This window comes from Sylvia atricapilla, chromosome 14, assembly GCF_009819655.1.
Source record: "Sylvia atricapilla isolate bSylAtr1 chromosome 14, bSylAtr1.pri, whole genome shotgun sequence".
Lineage (NCBI taxonomy): Eukaryota > Metazoa > Chordata > Aves > Passeriformes > Sylviidae > Sylvia > Sylvia atricapilla.
This window is the reverse complement of record NC_089153.1, coordinates 10,396,889-10,413,549: the sequence shown is the minus strand read 5'-3', so window position 1 is coordinate 10,413,549 and position 16,661 is coordinate 10,396,889. Positions and strand designations below refer to the sequence as shown.

The following is a 16,661-nucleotide window of genomic DNA, read 5'->3' as shown; positions in this document are numbered from 1 at the left end:
CTGAGGGTTGCATGATAGCAGCTGTAAAGCTGTTTTTTTATTGGAAACTGTGCTTCTAATTCACGCTCTACTGAGCCTCATTTTTTCCTCTACCTTTTGGAATTTAGCAGAGGGACCTCTAAACACTGAGTATCAGCAACACTGAAACTTCAGCCTGTATTTCCTGACAAGCATCTGCAGGGAGTTTATCTCATCTTGATGGTGATCCTGAGGTGTCAGTGTCAGAGCAGTTCTCTCCCTGCCTGTGAGGAGGGCAGAGTTTCCATTTCAGCACTCACATTTCTGCTGTGCTGCACAGGCCTGGGTGAAACTCATTATGAAAGGAAAAAGCTCTCATTGTGTTTCATCCATATGAGTTATTAAAAGGACTATGAACCTGTTATACAGGCAGCTGGTTCAAAATGAAGCAACAATTTCTGAACTAACGAAGAAACTCATTAACAAAACCCTGAGACTTCTGAGCTAAGATAAAGTGTTGTTGCAAATGAAAAATTTATACACAGATAAAACACAGAGGCTCAAGAAATTAACTATGGATGAGGTGATAAGCAGGAATGACCGTGCTGTAATTCAGCTTGGCAGTCCTGGGCTCTGGGTAAACTGTGGTAGCTAAGACTACAAAAATCCGTCAAAGGACTTGAAAGAGATTTAAAGCTGTCCAGAATAATGGCACACACATTACAACATAGGGCAATGAATAATGGACAGAATAATTTATGCAACAAAACTATAAAGTGTCCTTTTTGTTCAACATGAACCATCTATTTAAATGCCAATAAGTTACAAATTGAGAATTTATGAAAAAGATGAAAGAAGAAGCAGAGGATGTGAAAGTTTTCTGTATTTCTCTCTGCTGAATTGCAAAGCAAGGGACTGGAATCAAGACTAGAGGAGCAGGTTTGGGTCTCCATTAATGTTTTCATCTCTTTTTAACCAACTCTGTTCATCTGACTTCTTAACTCATTAAACAAATGAACAAAAAACTCACATTATGTTTTACTGCTAAGGTTAATCAGTTTCCCACAGTTCAGGATCACTGATTGAAACAGCCAACTAATCAGACTGGTGTATTTTGTTTAATAAATAAAAGAAGATGGATTGCATGGTGACCAAAGTTAGGGGCCAGATAAATCAGTGAAGCAAAATTCCCAACTCTCTCTCTCCCCATGCATATTAGAGAACATTTTCCTAGATATTATCATAATAAAGCTTACAGTAGCAGTTGCAATAACAAAACCAAGCAGACTCCATTGTTTCTTACTAATATTAGTAAGCAAAAAATTTGAAAGGCTCAAGATTTTTTTTGCCAGTGAAAGGAGATAGAAAAAAGGGGGAACAGAAGAAAAATTGACAAAATTGCAAGAGAATCTAAAGTCTTAAGGCTGCAATCTGCATTGGTGACAGGCTGAAGGTTAATTCTGAACAAAATATGTTAAATTTGAAAGCAAACAATGTTCATGAAAAGTTTGTAAAACTTTACTTGCAAAAGTGACATAACTGCAATACTTGAAATATGTTCAGCAAGACCTTTACAAAACAATTCTTTTCTACTTGAGTTGCCACTTGAAGAATTTACAGATTATTGATTCAGTCTGGATCAGAACTGTGGCTGTAGTAGAAAACTCTCCTAATCCAAATCAAAACTGTTGTGACTGTCCTGCCATGACCCCAAAAGAATCAGCTCCACAATAGTTTAGGTTTGAAGGACAATTAAAATACAGTGAAAATTGAGATTTCAATGAAATGCACAGCATGTTTTAGCCCTTGGAAGTATTTTCTTTTTTTGGAAAGTTAACACAGTTTCAAAATTTGACATGGTTGTAGAAAACCTCTGGGTACAAAATTGTTCTTTATTTTAAAACTGCATGACATTGCATAGGAGTGTTCATTCAGATGTGTGAGATAACATAAACCCTCACTAAGGTACAAAACAATTTCTTTTTGAAGTGAAGACCTCGAGAGGAGAAATGCACAGTGACTACCAGAGAATGTTTACATCATGACAAGTTTTGCTGCTGGAGTTAAAGCAAAATGCAAGCAAAACACTGCAGTAATTAGAGTAATCACATCACTAAGTGTTCACGATATTTATGAGCTTTTTCTCTTCCTGAATCGTGCAGGTGTAGTGGCAAGTCCTCAGAACACTCTGAAGAATTTGCTTTCCCTGGAAAAGTATGTGAGATAATGACAGAAATTGTCTATTCTTCATATGCACAGAAGGAAAGATAAACTGAGGGCTGTTGGGAAAGTCTACTTTGCAATATTATTCCTTATTAGAGATACTGTCCCAGGAAATGGAAAATAAAGGAGACCAGGGGTGTTTTTTAGTAGTTGGTATTCATCAGAAACCAGTGAAGACCCAGGCAAAGAATTTCATCTTTCACAAATCACAATACAGTGTGTTTAATAGCTATCATTTTAGAAATAAAATATGAAAGCAGCAATGCTGGGTCTCTTCCAAATAATGAAAAGAGGAGAAAAAATATCTCTCAACACTTTTCCAGGAGAAAATTCATACTCTGTCTCCAGAGATAGTAATGAAAGATAATCTTTTATTTTCTCTAGGTACAAATGATAATTGAATACTCGAGCCAGTTGGAGCTGTCTATATGTTATTGACTCTCTTCACAAACTTAACATGAAATAAATTTGTCATTCCATGAAGATGGGAGGTGATGACAGCACCATTCTGATTTGACTAACTTCTCAAAGGTGTGCTGGAAAGTCGTGGGAGTGGATTTATTTACAACAGCAGTAGAGACTCAGTAAATCCTGAGTGCCAGCTGAGTGCCATAACCATCACACTGTGGGTGAATTTGGCATAATTAATGAAGAGATCAAATCTCTTCTTCAATTTACACCAAAAGAAAGGAATAAAACCTCCAGACTTTCAGGGGAAGGGAAGTCAATACCCACTCACCAGAAGATGCAGAACACTACCTGAGTGACAAGGCTTGAACCTCTCTTTTTCACATTCTACATTCAAGCTCTTTTATCATCCTACTCACATTTCTGAGGTGAGAGACTTTCTTGTCAAGAACAATTCCTTACATTGCTAGAAAATGTTTTGTTGAATTGACAGGAAAACCATTTGGTCAGAAGACTCCAGAACACATCTACTCCATGCTTAGAGCTGAAAGCTTGTTTTCATTTTGAACTTATTTCTATTTCCACTTTCTCAAAATGTTCAAATGTTAAAAAAATCTCAGCAGGGAGTCAAGTGCAAACTGAGCAAAAGCTACACAGATAATTCTACAAAGTTAAGAGCTAATCCAAGAACAATAAAACTCCCACAGTTTAAAGTACTTTATCTAATTGCAATATTTGATTTCATAGAGGTGGCAATTTTACACTGACTGCAGTGCAAGATTCTGTCTCTTTTTTTTTAAACCACTAGTTAGAGAAGGAAATAACTCTGTGGAATGCGCCAGAATTTTATTTTTCTTAAATTGCAGTTACTGAACATTCTGTATTTACTTGCAGTGAATCTTTTAGGATTTCATTGTGAAAGTAGAGAACATAAACGCAATAACTGATAACAAAATGAAGGCTTGATAATTTGCTCTTAACTAATTTGAAAACCTGTTAATCTTCCTGCCCCTGCTATTTCCCAAAGATTTAATAACACAAATTTGTAGAAATGTTTCCTGATAATTATGCTCCATTAATGTAATGGAATCTATAATGATATTTTTAAAATTTATTTATTTTTGACAGCCCTATGCTGTAGCTGGTTAAGCAGCTTAGAATGTATATACAGATCAAAGACATCATGGAATAGTTTCAGTTGGAAGGGACCTTTAAAACATCATCGAGTCCAATGCCCTGCAAGGAGCAGGAATGTCTTCCTCATGCCCATGGTTTTTTCTGCCCCACCTCTCAAGATGTAGAAGATGCTCATGGGAATTAAATTACCATACATTACCTGACTGCTTTAAACCTTGAGATAGAAACAATATCCTTTCCGAAGTGTGCTAAAGTATTTATCTTTGTGCCTAAAAGATGAATGGCTCAGCATCACCTTTCTATATGTGATATGGGAGTAGGACAGTGATGCCTGAGCAAGCACACTGAAAGAAGCAAAATATTTGGGGTTGATTTCTAATCATGTTTAGTACTACCTACGTACAGAGCTTTGAACAGACTGTACTTTGGTGGCTCATGTCCATAAATAATGTCATCTGTGGTTCACTGGTTGAACTAATCTGATACAAAATGACTAAACTGAAAATCTGTAGGTAGAACTCTTGATGAGCTCTGGCAGAGCACCAAGGAGGCAATCATAAGCTTGCTAATAAAAAGAGAATGATAGATATTGAAATATTAGAGAAACAGGAAGTAATAGATTAGAAGTTATTTTTGATAACATAACAGGCACCCAATAAGAAAATGATTGATGCAAGAGGCTCCTTTTTATTGTTTTTATGTCCTATTTTTTTCAAAAGAGTGCCATTAGATGGAACTGCATGGCTCTGAAAGGGATCAAACACCAAAGACTATCTTTTTCAATTTCATATTTTAGCTGACATTCATGTCTTTGTTGTTAATCTAGTTTGGAACTGGCAAACCTCTGCGGAAATGTCTTCACAGTGTAAGTTTTTTGCAAGCTTTAACTCAAAAATGAAAGCTTGTTGATCAATTCCTTAGGGTGGTCTTGGATATGGTTTCATCATTTTTCCCAGTGAAGTTTTGTGCCTGAAATGAAGGATGCTGAAGGAGATGTGAGATTTAGCAGAACTCTGCTGGAAACCACTCTCAGCTTTGGCTCCTCCAAAGCTTCCCCCCAGCAGAGCTCTACACGTGGGGAGGAAGCTGAGAAAAGTCAAGGGCAGAGATGTGGAAGGGTCTGACCCAAGTGATCAGAGTTTCAGCCTGTTGGTATTGGTGCCAGGGAAACCAGTTCACTGCCAGGGAAAGGCTTTAGAAGCAATAACTGGCAAATCTCAGCAGTGCAAAGGTAAAATAAAGAACTGTTTTGCAAACAATAAAGATCCGTTATTAGTTGGTTTAAGAGCTGTGGGTGTTGAGTCTCCATCACACAGAAGACACGTGGTTGGAAAAAGCAGCCAACTGGCCAGCATCAAATGAAATGCAATATTTTTAAGGCCTAATTTACAAATTTCATACAAAGTGTAGTGTTTGTAATATTACTATTGACTGCAATTGGAATGTATAATGCCATTTACCAAAATGCAAGATTTTAAATGCTGCATGTGTAACATTTTTTCCAATATAACAGGATGCTGGAAATTGAAGAAAAACTTTAATAAAATTCCTTTACTGTAAACATCAGTCCCAGTCTCACAAAAGCATGGCTTTTATTAGCACTAAAAAGACTTCTACTGAACACATTCATGTCCTGAGGCTTCTACAGCAAAAACCAGCAATAAATTTAGAATTTCCAGTAAACAGATTATTGTATAAGCACAGAATAATTTTTGGTGCATTGGAGGTCATTTGTGAACATTAAAGAGTAATTTATGACTGACTGGATTACTCAACAGATTTAAGATAGGGATAAAAAGCAAAAATACAGGCACATATTAAATATTATCACAAATTTGCTTCCAGCAATTCCATGGTTGAGATTTTTATAAAATCACGAAGGTGAATCAGGAAATACATCTTAAACTTACTGGGCTGTGGTAAACCCGAAAATACTGCAGGTTCCAAGTTGTGTTAGGATTAATGTAGTCAGAGAAAAAGTCAGACAACAGCTCAAGTAAAAATACACCCATGTGAGCACCAGGGCCAATGGTCAAATGTACTGCTGCTGACAGGAATCCAGAGAGTGGAACTGCCCTCCTGGATCCCACACCCTCTTCTACCAACCTATTTGTATTTTTATTTTAGTGATTATGATGTATGCAGATTGATTGAAAAAACACTGAAAATCCAAGAATTATGAGGCTGCTCCATATGCAAAGCCTAACAGCTTCTTAGAGAATGAGGATTCAGTGGCAGTGAATCCCTTCCAATTTTATTCATTTGTTCACTATTCATTCATTGGCAAATCTTGAGACATTTGCCAAGCAGATGACATTTATATCAATTAATGTTTTCATCTCTTGCTCACTTTAAAGTGAGCAAGAGGAGCTTTGCAAACAACAAAAAAACCCAACATCCCTTATGCTATCAAGAGTTCCAAATCCAGAAGTCAGAGACAGAAAAATGTCATGGAGGAGGTGACTGAACTTTTAACTCTGCCTTCTTCCAGATATCCCGAGGGGAACAGGAACTTTTGGATGCCAACTGAGCTTTGGATGGTGGCTTTTAAAAAGCTGGTGAGAGCTATGTCGAGAGGTTTATATATGACCAATTCTTCAGTCTCCAAGAGAACCCACTGAGACAGTAAAACTGTTGAAGAACAAACATGATGTTGCCCTTATTTTACCTTTCCTATATTTAAGTTTTCCTGCTGGCTTGTGTTTCCCATGAATCTGCTGCACAAACTTAAACTCACACATTAACTTTCTGACATGCATTTTCCATCTTTATACATTAGCTTATGTATTAGTCATAGCTCAGATCTCTAAGCACTGCCTTTTATATATAGTTTATATGTAATGCTAAACTAAGTATGGCATTTATTTCAAACTCTCCCCCGGCCCCCTTTTTGTTATCCTGTTAATAAAAAAATGTTTGACATTACAGAGAAAAGTAATTAGTGTATGTTTCTATTAAGGATGTAACAAATATAGAATGTTATGCAGGAGTGCTTAAAGCAGCAAACTGCACATGTATTTACAGTATACATCAATTTAGAGATCACAAGGCACCAAAGCCAGAACTGTTCTCCAGAAAGCTCAGGTGAAACTCCACCTGGAATAAAGACTTCCAAGCTGCACATATTCCACCAGGGCTGATGGAAGGATCATTCAGGTTGAAACAGGCATGGATAGAACAGCCATCTTAAAAAGGGAATTAATTTAAGAAATAAAGATTAAAATTAACGTATTTTTTGATGACTCGAAGTCGCTGCAAAACCAAAGATCTAAAAATAGTTTAAACAGCAAGAAGACATAGTGATAATTTTGGGTTTCTTTCTTTACTGATCTAAGCAGCCAAATCCAGTGATCTCTGCTACAAAGGAAAACTGAAACAGGCAAGAGAAATGTCTTTTTAAGAGAGCTTAATTTATAAGAAAAGACTATGAACATTTGCAAAATATAGCAAAACCATAGGAGGTAATTGTCGCCCTAAGTTTTCTTGCCTTTTGAGTGTTTGAATTTTTGTAGTCAAGATTCTCATGCAGCTTCATGCAAACTATATATATATATTTAAAATTATCTACTTTGTTTACTTATTTCTCCTCTGGGAGGAGAAATATGATTAATGGTAATGTTCACCTACAAGGTCGAGGAGGTGGCTGCCTGTGTAGCCAATATTTTACCTTCTGTAAAAGTGTGTATAAATAGAGTTAAAAATACTAAAATAAAACTTTCCTGCCTGACTTTCTGCTACCTGCCTTGTCCTTTGTGTGTCCAATACTGTGACAGGTCATTATTTCAAAATAAAAACTGAGGAGCCATTTAGGAAAACTCCAGAAGTTTTAGCTGGATTTGAATAAACTTAGGCCACATATTAGCAGCTTTCCAACAAGAAAGGTTTAGATGTTCAGGTTTTATCCAAATGGCATACAGGAGGCAAAAAACCTTATTATCTTTAAGACAGAACTTGATAGGCTTATGAAAAAGTTTATTTTATGCTTTTGCAGAGGGATTAGACTTAATGATCCAAGAAGTCACTTCTAGTCCATTTTTATATATTGCTAAAAGCATACAACTAGAAATATTAAGAGTGGGAATATTACAAAGATGTATTCAATCCATTCAATAATAGTATCTTTAAATGCAAAAACTATTTATAAACGTTAATTAAAGTGCAGAAATAAAGAAGTTATTTTCTCATTCTGTTCAATATAAAAGTGTTCTGATGATAGCAAAGGTACCCAGAATTATTAAGGTGGTTTCAGTGAGGGCTCTGAAACCTGTCTAAAAGCAGGAGATTGTCTCAATACTCATTGTGTTTCCTTTGTGCTTGCAGCAGCCTCAGGGTAAAGCAGAGCACAGTGAAAGTGAGACAGGAGCTGCAGGGTAAAAGCCAATGACCTCAGCAGTGAGATGTTCACCCACAGCCTGGTGCTTGGTGGCTGTGAGTAAAATACCCTAAATCCCCTGCTGACAGCAAGAACAAGTTTATCTGCTGGCATGGCCAGTGCAGACAGGGAGGAGGATGCACTCTAAAATCTGTTGTAAAAGAGCTGTGCATTACCATATATTTCAAAAATCACTCATGTCCAGGAAGAGCCCATCACCTTGCACTAGTCTAATGAGGTCTACAGTTGATGGAGCATGAAGCAGTTCTGTGGGGAGACAAGCAGAGGGGCTAACTGGCCTTGGGATGCAGAAAGTCCAGGCTGTTGGTGACAACCTTGTGCAATTCCCATGGGAGATGTCTGTGCTCTGCCTGACCACCGTTTTTCATATGTACGTTTTTCTGTAGAAGTTTGGAAATCCATGGAAATACCCAAATGCACGGTGTAAAAATTTGGGCTCCTTTTGCTTTGAGTCAGTAATCCAATCTGAATTCAGCTGTAAGGATGACTGCAGTACTTAAAGTCAAGGAAGGATCTTTCCTAAGTCTGTGAATTGTTCAGGGGTCATTTTTTTACCTCTGAGTTTTCAAATACACTGAAGTGAATACCATACCTAGAGCTTGGGAAAGCCAGAAAGCAGCCTAAAAGGAACGTGAATTCTCATCTGTTGAGAGAACAGACCATAGCCAGCTGCCTCCAGAAAGTAATCAACTGGAGGATTTTTGTGCAGAAAGCCCTGGCAGCAAGTAGGTCACTCAAGGCTTGGAACTGAATGAGCTCAAATCATCTTGCCAGATGAAAGCCGGTCCCTCCACAGCCTCTCCACATGGTCTCTTCAGTTAAAAGCAACTTAATGTAGGCAGAGCTGAAACTGAGAAATGGACCACTTTGAGAGGGAGACCTACAGTTTACAAATGATCCTGTTCAGTAGAGTAATATCTGCTTTTAAAACCAGTGAGTGCTGTTCCAATATTCAAGCATCCTTGGACTGAATCCCGGGCAGTTACTGATGGAGGCTGTCTTGGAAGAAAAGCTATTAACCTTTGGGAGTTCATGCTTAGATCATAATTTTCATAATCAAAATTTCAGAAATAACTGTATTGGGGAATAAAGGATAGTGCCAGACTCTTATGCTGTTCTCTCTTAACAGTCAGTGGTCCCCTTGTGCACTTATAGATTGATGGCACATCACAACATGTGCTCTCTGTTTCTAAAAGGCAACTTGGGCTCCGTAACAAAACAAACATTCCTTATTTCCATGTGTCTGTTACTTGTCTGTTGCAAAATCCCAAGCTCTTGCACTTTAGTAGAGGTACCTTTGTTGTCAGACAATCTGGAAATTAAAGTCTTTTAAAAGCTTTCAAGTTTTCTCCAAGGACTTGCACACATCACATTAGCTACTGCACTTGGCTGTGACCTCAAAGGCCCCTCTCTCCTTGATTTTCCTGCTTCTCATTTCTCTTTCTGGCCAAACAGCATGAGCCACAGTTAAACTGTGCAATGTACCGTGAGGGATTGGATATTAGTAAGAATAACAGTCTTTACAGAGTAATGCACTACAGTTAACAACTTAGGAAAAAACCCTCCAAACAACAAACATTTACTCAATCCTGTTCATGTCTAGAACTTTTATTCACTGAGGATTAAAGTAACTCTCCAAGATTCTATCAGAGCTATCCTTGGGAATAAGAAGCCTCAATTCTGGTGATTTCCCAGTACAACAGCTTTGTTTGACAAAACCTTATTGCAATCTGTTTGGTCTTGTGATTGTGTGTTTAATCAAATATTTCAATGCTCTTTCTTCTGAAGCAAAAATCTATGCCAGTAGATTAATCAATACTCAGCACTAGAGCTAGGTTAAAGGTTTTTCATGAAAGCATTATTTTTCTTTTTTTTTATTCCCTAGGAAAAGTCAGATTTAGAGACTTCAAATCAGTTTGCAGACGTGTAAATGTTGTATTGTTACTTGGAAAAAAAATCCAACCTATTCAAAATGGCTTTCTTTTATAATAAAACAATGGTCAAAGATTTTCTTTTGACTCTGAACTGTGCAGTTTTCTTCCCTTAATTCTGAAAACATTTATCAGCAAAAGAATTTATTAGATGCTTATAAACAAATCTACCGTAAAAATGAACTCATAACTGTGAATTCATCTCAAAATTTACCAAGACGACTGGAGATGTGAAAAATAATTATGGTATTTATAAGGTTTAGGTTGGGTATCAGGAAAAGTTTGGGCACTGGAACAGGCTCTCCAGGGAAGTGGTCACAGCACTAAGCCTGATGGAATTAAAGGAGTATTTGGACAATTCTCTGCAGGACATGGTGGGATTTTTGGGATGTCCTGTGCAGGGTGGGGAATTGGACTTGATGTTCTTGATGGATTCGTTCCAACTCAGCATATCCTGTGATTCTGTAATTCTATGATTCATGTAAAGCACCCTTTGAGCTATGCTTTTTTCCTCCCTAAACTGTACATAATACACAAATGAACAACAATTATTTTCTGAGTCAGAGCTAAAAGGAGCAAGAGAATAGAAAAGAGCTATGAGCACAGCAAGGTTAACTGGGGAACTAACTGATGGTATTAGTTAATCCAAAGATAATTAATCATCACCCAATCCTATGGATTTCTCACCTACTCAGGCTTTGATAAACATTACCACAGAAATCAGGCAGAATTAAAGGAGCTTAGGACCAAGCCCTCCATGGCATCAGTCTGGGCACTGGGAACGTGGGAGTTGGGTTTTCAGCACAGGAATCTGTAACCCCCAGAGGAGTCCCTGGTGTTGTGCCAACCCCTCATCAGCATTTAGCAGTGAAGCAAACAAGAGAAAACAGGCAGACACAGATCAGAGGGAACAGAAAAACAACAGGCTTGGGTTTATAGGCCCTATTTTGGCACCTTTTAGCAGGTGCTTGTTGATGTAATCATAGACATTGAGGAATAGCACTGTTTCAAATCCTTGCTTATGTGCACAATTTTTCAGCAAATCCCTAAAAGTGCATTTGCTGTGGTCAGAGATTTTTCTGCAATGCTCCCAGCAGTTCTCCAAAGCAGGTGGGTCACTGATGTCCTGGCAGTGATTGCTTTGCCTCCCCCTTTTGGATGCAGTTTAAAGCACTCACTGGCAAACCAGAGCAATGCTACAAAAATGCTCTGTTTCACATATGGGGATGTTTTACTTGACTTGTTTTGAACAGGGTCCTTCCTAACCAGAAATGGTGTATCAGCTGCAGGATCTGTAAAGAAAAAGAGGGAGATTTGTCTGCTCCTTGTGGATAAGTGTAATTGCCAACATTGCCATGCTGATCAGACTGAGGTTTTGACGTGTAATTTAGAAGAACAGATGTTTTATCTGGGAACTTGTCCAGATCTTAAAAAAACCCCAAAAAAACCCAACAAGCGAGAAACTCAGTAGTAGACTCTTTTGTCAGCAGCATTATCCTTAAAAGTACTGAGGAAATAGTGAGTAAATGGCTGGATTTCTATGACACAGCAAAGAAGCAGAGATGCGTGATTATCTTTGTGAGTGACTTAAATGGCAGTGATGAACTAATTGGTCATTGCTGGTCAAATGGACTGAGCAAAGCTGTAAATCTTAGACGTGGTAATGTGTCCATTATTTTCACATCAATCCTCTCTTCTCATTCTGTTCTTTTGAAAAGAGCCCAAGAGTGACATCTCTCCTTCCCATCCTATCAGCACTATCAGCACCAGCAGAGACAAATGGCTTAAAGTATTATGGGACTGAGAATGCATGAGACAACTTTGAGAGATATTAACTAGTGCATTTCATGCAAAACTGAACTAATAAAGACTTTTCCTCATAGATGTCCAAATTGAAACGAGTTTTAATCCACCCAAAAGATTTCATAAGACTCTATCATTAGTACAAGGACTATTAAGCATTTAAGAAGGCACCTCCAAATTTATCTTTTTCACATTCTTCAATTACAACTCAGTCTTGCCTTTTGTCTAAATGTGCTGATTTGTACTGTAAAGCCTTAGAGGGTGTGCTCACAAAACTCTATTATCTGTCTGAAATACCTCTCAGACATCTTATGCTTTAATTTCTTCAGTACTAACAGATTACTAGAAAAATGAGTTGGTTAATACCCATAGAGAAAGAGAAAAAATGAATAAACTACCCAGTGGTTTTCCCCTGTTGTTGTCTGGGTTCTCCCATCTTTCTGCTTGTGATAGGCCCTTCAAGAAAATACATACAAATAAAACACAAATACTTAACATGGATAAATGTACCAGCAGGAATCCAAATGATTCTGTTTTGCAAAGTTCCCTTTGGGCTATGCCCTTTTCCCTGAATTGTACATAATAACCAAATGAAAAGCATTATTGTTTTCAGAATCAGAATGAAAAGGAGTAAGAGAATGGAAAAAAAAAATCTATGAACACAGCAAGGTTAATTGGGGAACCAACTGATTGTATCAGTAGATCCAAAGGGCAGAGGGTTGGAATTAGATGATCTTTAAGATCCCTTCCATCCCAAACCATTCCATGATTCAAGACCCAGGGCTGCTCACGAGCTGACTGTGGAGGGGGAGCAGAGAAGGAGGAGGCTGCAGATGCTGAACAGGAGAGGCCAGACTGCCCCAGGGGCAGGGTCTGAGTAGATTAAATAACACATTTCCATGCAACTCAATTTTCTACACTGCTACTGAGCTCCTGCAGTGGTTTAAAAAGCAGGCATTCCTGCAGAAAGGAGATGAAATGGGAATGGCATTGTGCTGGCACTGGTGATTTCAGAGTTTGCAACAGCCTATGGCTGGAAAACCACAGCTCTCCAGCCAGCCAGGCACTGGGTGACACAAACCAGCACAGCTCTGTCTGGGAGGCTCAGCAACAACAAAGGTGTTGCTCTTGATTACTTTTTGCTGAGCCTACATACTGTGTAAAGGCACTGCAGCAAGTTGATAATGATGCATGAAATGGAAAATCCTCCTGAGCACACCCAACAGCACCATGGATGTGCAAAACAATCACAACAGCACCGTGTTATTTGGTAATTGTTACTACACGTGCCCACACCAATATATTCAGCTTTTTGCTAGTTTAAATAGGTGCAACTCCACCCCTTTTAATGTGTTTACTCCTGATTAACACAGCATTTAATATGACTGGAGTAAGATATACAGCAGTATTGAGGTCAGGCACAGGAAAAACAGAATGCTGTGGGACTAAAGAGGAACACTTTCAGGGGGTGTCACTCCACTGATTCACATCAACAGTCAATTTGCCCTGGCTATTCCCTCCTTGACCTATCTGCCCTCTGAGGCCAGGGTAGCTGGGTACCTGGAGAATAAAACCACTGTGGGGCTGTGTGTGCCACTGTCACACATCAGCAGTGGCTCTTTCAGCATTGCAAAACTTGCTGGAAATTGTTTGGAGAATTTTCAAAGTAAGTTTTCAATACTTTTCAATTCATCTCCATAGTCACAGTGCTACTCAAAGGTTTGCTGAAACAGCTGCAGGCAGTGGAGGAATCATAGAGAGATCACATGAAACACAGCCTGGTTTCTGCAAAGAAAGGATATTCAGTTCCTCTGCACCATTCCTCTGAACATTTTGACTACTTTGGAGACATTGAATACTGGAAATAGTTCAGAAAGCATTTGGCTCAACATCTATGTCTGTATATCACAAGGAGTAGTATATAATGCAAGGATTTAAAGCAAGTTTCAACCCATCCTAAATAGAAAATATAAGCTACGTAATGCCGAAAATATCATTAGAATGTCAGTACTGCACGTAGCAGACTCCTAACTTCCTTCCAGGGATCATTCCATACTGAAAACCAAACATTGAACACACTGCCTTATGCACATTACACCATTAATTTTGTATTATCAGTCAAAGACAATTTTTTCTTACAGGATTAGCTTTCTCAACCAGGTGACAGTGAGATAAGATGAGATGTAGTACATTGGAATCAGATCATCTTGAATTTAGTTTGGCTGAAACAGTTGTTGAACTACAACACTGGCTGACAACATTTGGGGACCTGAGCTATGTTACAGGCAAATTTTTTCTTGTCTACTAGAGAGAGAAACTGAAGAGCAGTCCCCAGATTTATCACTCAAACATAATGAAAGTGAGACAATGCATTTTCCTTAAAGTGCAGACCAAGCATTCAGAGTTGCTCATTACAGCAGTACACAATTTATTCTGTTATATATCTGCTGGCAGGGCTGATTCCTCCCGTTTAATTCTGAGTCTTTACCTGTGCTCTGGAGATACTCAACTCTAGTTTCCCCACTGGTTCTACTAGTTCTCATTCCAAAATAGGGCAAAATTAGGTTTTTCCTCAGTATTTTTTTGTTAATTTCTCAATTCTAGGTTGTAGCACATCTCAACCCATGATCAGTTGGCTTTTCTTCTTTTATTTGTAGCTTCCCTCTGTGGAGTTCTGTGGTCTAATTTGAATATCCTGGCCTTGTAATATATTAGCTAGTTCATTTGCTCTTAATTCAGTCATTTAGCAATCTGATCTGGAGATTCCTCTAGTTATGTGACTTCTCAAGCAGTTGCTCTATAAAATTCCACCAACTCTTTTCAGCTCTTTAGCAAATTTAAGCAGAGGTTTGATATATTTCTTAAAAAAATCTTTATCAATCTGCCATTAATTACTTCCAATTAAGACACCAGAACTGTAGATATCTCTGGCAGTGTTTTCATATTTCATGTTTTCAGTTTTTAAAATATGCATAATTACTTCTCTCTGGGGGGAGGAAAATCCCTCCCAGAACTGAGAGAGAATTATGCAATCCACACCACAGGATTCAGCATGTTCTGGGTCATCTTTTTTAAATAGCCTCAGTTATAAATATAAAACTTCTGTTTGAGTATTTTTAACAGAAATGAAAGGAATGTTGTAAAATTATGGGGGTTTAAATATTAATTTTGAATTTTCTCATTTTATTTCCTCTCCCACACAGGATGTGTGTGGCAGACACAAAGCCTCAGGTAAGGGAAGTTTCCTCACCTGTGCACCAGCTGCTTGCGGCTCACGCAGATCGCCGTCTCGTAGTCGTGGGTGACACACACTTTGTGGGGGCTGCACTTCACCTTCAGGCAGGGATCCTTGGATGGATCAAGGGCTGCAAAACATCAAACATATTAAAAAAAGAAAGTGAGAAGTGCATGCAGAGGTCTGTCTTGGCAGGCAGAGGACAACTGATCAGAACGAATGCTCCCACACGTGAATGAACAAATACCTTGGTATGTTATAATATGTGCTGCTGTTCTCAGACTGCATGTGAAATAGAGAAGTTTACACAGAAAGACAGATGGAGAGCTTGAGGACTGATTACTGAACAGTGATCTGAGCCTAACTGGCATTCACATTAATGTTAGACATGAGACTTTGGGATGAAGTTCTAGTTTAATAATCTATATCACGCTGTTTATCTCACAGAAAAGCCATGTTTGGATAAAATGTACTCAAATAACAAAATGACCAGTATTTTAGAAGCTAACTAAAAACTAATATATTATAATGCAGATTTCTAATAAATTTAATTTCACAGATGCTGTAAAACAGGCATAATACTTTTAGGGATTATTTTTAACTTTTACAGCTAAGCATCCCCTGTATTTAAAATGCTTGAGTAAAAGAGCAGTAATAACAACAAAATAATCCTGGCTTTCATACAACAACCTGCACCACCAGCACTGCTGTCAGAGTTGGGATTAGACAGTATGATGAGTTGCCATCTCAGAGCAAATATGTCCACACTCTTGTCCCATTTGAAAGGTACCTGTCTAAATTTATTCTTCTACAAAAGAAGGTTCCTAAAAATCAGCAATTGGACATTTTCTGCCAAGATGAATTACAGGTATTCAAAATATGGTTATGTGAACACATCAGAAGGTAAGTCTCTGCCTTACCACTCACACAGAGAAATTTCAGTCTTGTTTAAGAAGTGATTTTTAGAGAAGCTCTTTTTGGACATTCTGTTGCCATGGATTTGATTTTCTGTTCCTCTTCAATGTCCCTAAATCCCATTTTCCCTCTCCCATTCCTTCTCATATTCATGGAAATGGGCAACTCTTGGTTTCATTTTGGGGATGGTATAAAGCTCTTACCCTTTATGGTAACCATTTCCCATTTCTACTGAATAATAAGAGAAACTTGCAAAGGAGACTATTTGAAGTAGAAGAAGTTTCAGTTTGCTATGTACCAGATTTCTCTGAGAGCAAATATGTTTCCAACAAGCAGAAGATTCTTCTGTTTTCCTTCGGGTCTGAAGTGTTGCAGCTGTTCTGTGCTGGGTTAAACAGCGACAGCTACAAGCTCCTGCCACATTAACACCCATTGCACATTTGTGATGGGCAATTAAGCTTCACTAGTGCATATGTATTTACTGGAATGCCTTTGGTGCAAGACGGGGAAATCGTAAAAACAAAGCAAAAGTGTTAAAAGCTTTTTTCTTTTAAACCATTAAAACTGATAGAAGAGGTGAAGTGAACAAGGAAGGAGAAAAGACCATCTGTTCCCTACACCATAAACAATGAGGCAGCAATATTCAATGTGTTGCCAT

The 16,661-nt window shown here is 38.2% G+C and overlaps 1 protein-coding gene across 1 annotated transcript in view; it reads right to left on the bottom strand.

Moving 5' to 3' along the window:
* SPOCK1 (SPARC (osteonectin), cwcv and kazal like domains proteoglycan 1) overlaps positions 1–16,661 on the bottom strand; it is a 272,090-nt gene that overhangs the window by 98,276 nt on the left and 157,153 nt on the right. The window contains exon 4 of the mRNA XM_066329062.1: positions 15,104–15,218. Coding sequence (XP_066185159.1) covers positions 15,104–15,218 — 115 coding nt within the window. The remainder of the gene's footprint in view (positions 1–15,103; positions 15,219–16,661) is intronic.